Genomic DNA, 1,728 nt, shown 5'->3' on the forward strand with positions numbered 1-1,728 from the left:
ATATTGATAGGGTGCTGGATAGAGGTTGGGTATATTGATAGGTTGCTGAATAGAGGTCGGGTATATTGATAGGGTGCTGGATAGAGGTTGGGTATATTGATAGGTTGTTGGATGTAAACGGGGTGATACAGACATTATTCACTGCCTACGACTAGTCGCTAACCATTCAAATGCATCTATTCCTCTCCGTTGCCATGGCAACCGCCCGCCCCAGCCGCTGTTCTCGGCCGAGCGATACCACATCCTGGAGCAGAAGATCGTCGACTACATCGACAGGAAGCGCCGGTGGACGCTGCTGATTCTGCTGAACGACCACATTGTGTGTGCCAAGAAAGTGAGCAACGTCAGCAAGTCCAAGGAAACCCAGTATAAACACCTGTGGTCGTCGTCACTGGCCAATGTGGTGCTGTCCAAGGGCAGCTCAACTGACATCCGCTACGACAAAGGTGGGGAAGCACACACACACGTGTGAAGTGCTCGTGTTGTGTGTGTGTTTGGGTGACTATACGTCTCTCCGTGTGAAGTACTCGTGTTGTGAGTGTGGGTGGGTGACTATACGTCTCTCCGTGTGAAGTGCTCATGTTGTGTGTGTGGGTGGGTGAATATACGTCTCTCCGTGCGAAGGGCTCATGTTGTGTGTGTGGGTGGGTGACTATGTGTCTCTCCGTGTGAAGTGCTCGGGTTGTGTGTGTGAGTGACTGAATGGGGAAAGGTATTCACTGTAAAGCGGGAAATGGTCTCCAGAGGTGATATACTGAGACGTTGCTAGTAAACCTCGACCCATACGCCTCTCTCTCTCTCAGTGTGTCTGTGTGTGTACTGGAGTGTGTGTCATATGCAATACGTCTACCCTCTACACCGCCAGTTGTTTGTCTTTTGCCTGCGTATTCCCCATGTGCGTGTGTGTTGCGTGGCTGTGGGTGTGTGCGTCCACATTGACTGCGCATGCGTTGACCAACACACATGATAAACATGACATGGTCCACACACCCTACAGTCTCATTCTCACATGTAGTCACACTCGACATTAGCCCGCAGGCTTACCCACCTGCCTTGGAGTCGTATTCCTATTTCCTTATAACTCGCTTCCTTATCACCATACATCTTGTATGGTGTTCACACTGCCCTATAACTTGTAGTCGAAGTCCTATCACCATACATCTTGTATGGTGTTCACATTGCCCTATAACTTGTAGTGAAATTCCTATCATCATACATCTGGTAATGGTGTTTCCATTGCCCTACATGTGCATGTACGTAAGGGTCACATGCTGTGTACATATCCAACAAGTCCTCAAGATCGTGCACATTCATGTTGGACCCACAATTCCTTTTTGGTCGCGTTTGTACATATGATATACATACATCACGCGCCGAGGTACACGGACTACAATCACGTGCGTCAGCGCTTAATGTTCTCTCCATTCCTCTCCGTCAGTGCTGCTTTTGCATCTCCGCTGTTGTACTTAAACCACACTCACGTATGTCATGCGCTTAATACTCTCTCCATTCCTCTCCGTCAGTGCTGCTTTTGCATCTCCGCTGTTGTACTCAAACTGCACTCACGTGTGTCATGCGCTTAATACGCTCTCCATTTCTCTCCGTCAGTGCTGGTTATGCATCTCCACTGTTGTACTTAAATTACAATCACGTATGTCATACGCTTAACACGCTCTCCACTTCTCTCCGCCAGTGCTGTTTATGCATCTCCGCTGTTGTACTTAAAAC

At 48.6% G+C, this 1,728-nt stretch overlaps 1 protein-coding gene across 1 annotated transcript; it reads left to right on the top strand.

Annotated features, from left to right (window-relative positions):
* Window positions 1–214: 214 nt before the first annotated feature.
* Window positions 215–472, top strand: SARC_13761 (hypothetical protein; the record flags this gene model as incomplete). The annotated part of the gene is made up of 1 exon (XM_014292107.1): window positions 215–472. A coding segment is annotated over one exon (258 nt), but the record flags the coding sequence as incomplete, so codon positions are not given.
* Window positions 473–1,728: the final 1,256 nt, after the last annotated feature.

The sequence above is a fragment of the Sphaeroforma arctica genome (genome assembly GCF_001186125.1).
Source record: "Sphaeroforma arctica JP610 unplaced genomic scaffold supercont1.3703, whole genome shotgun sequence".
Taxonomy (NCBI): domain Eukaryota; class Ichthyosporea; order Ichthyophonida; genus Sphaeroforma; species Sphaeroforma arctica.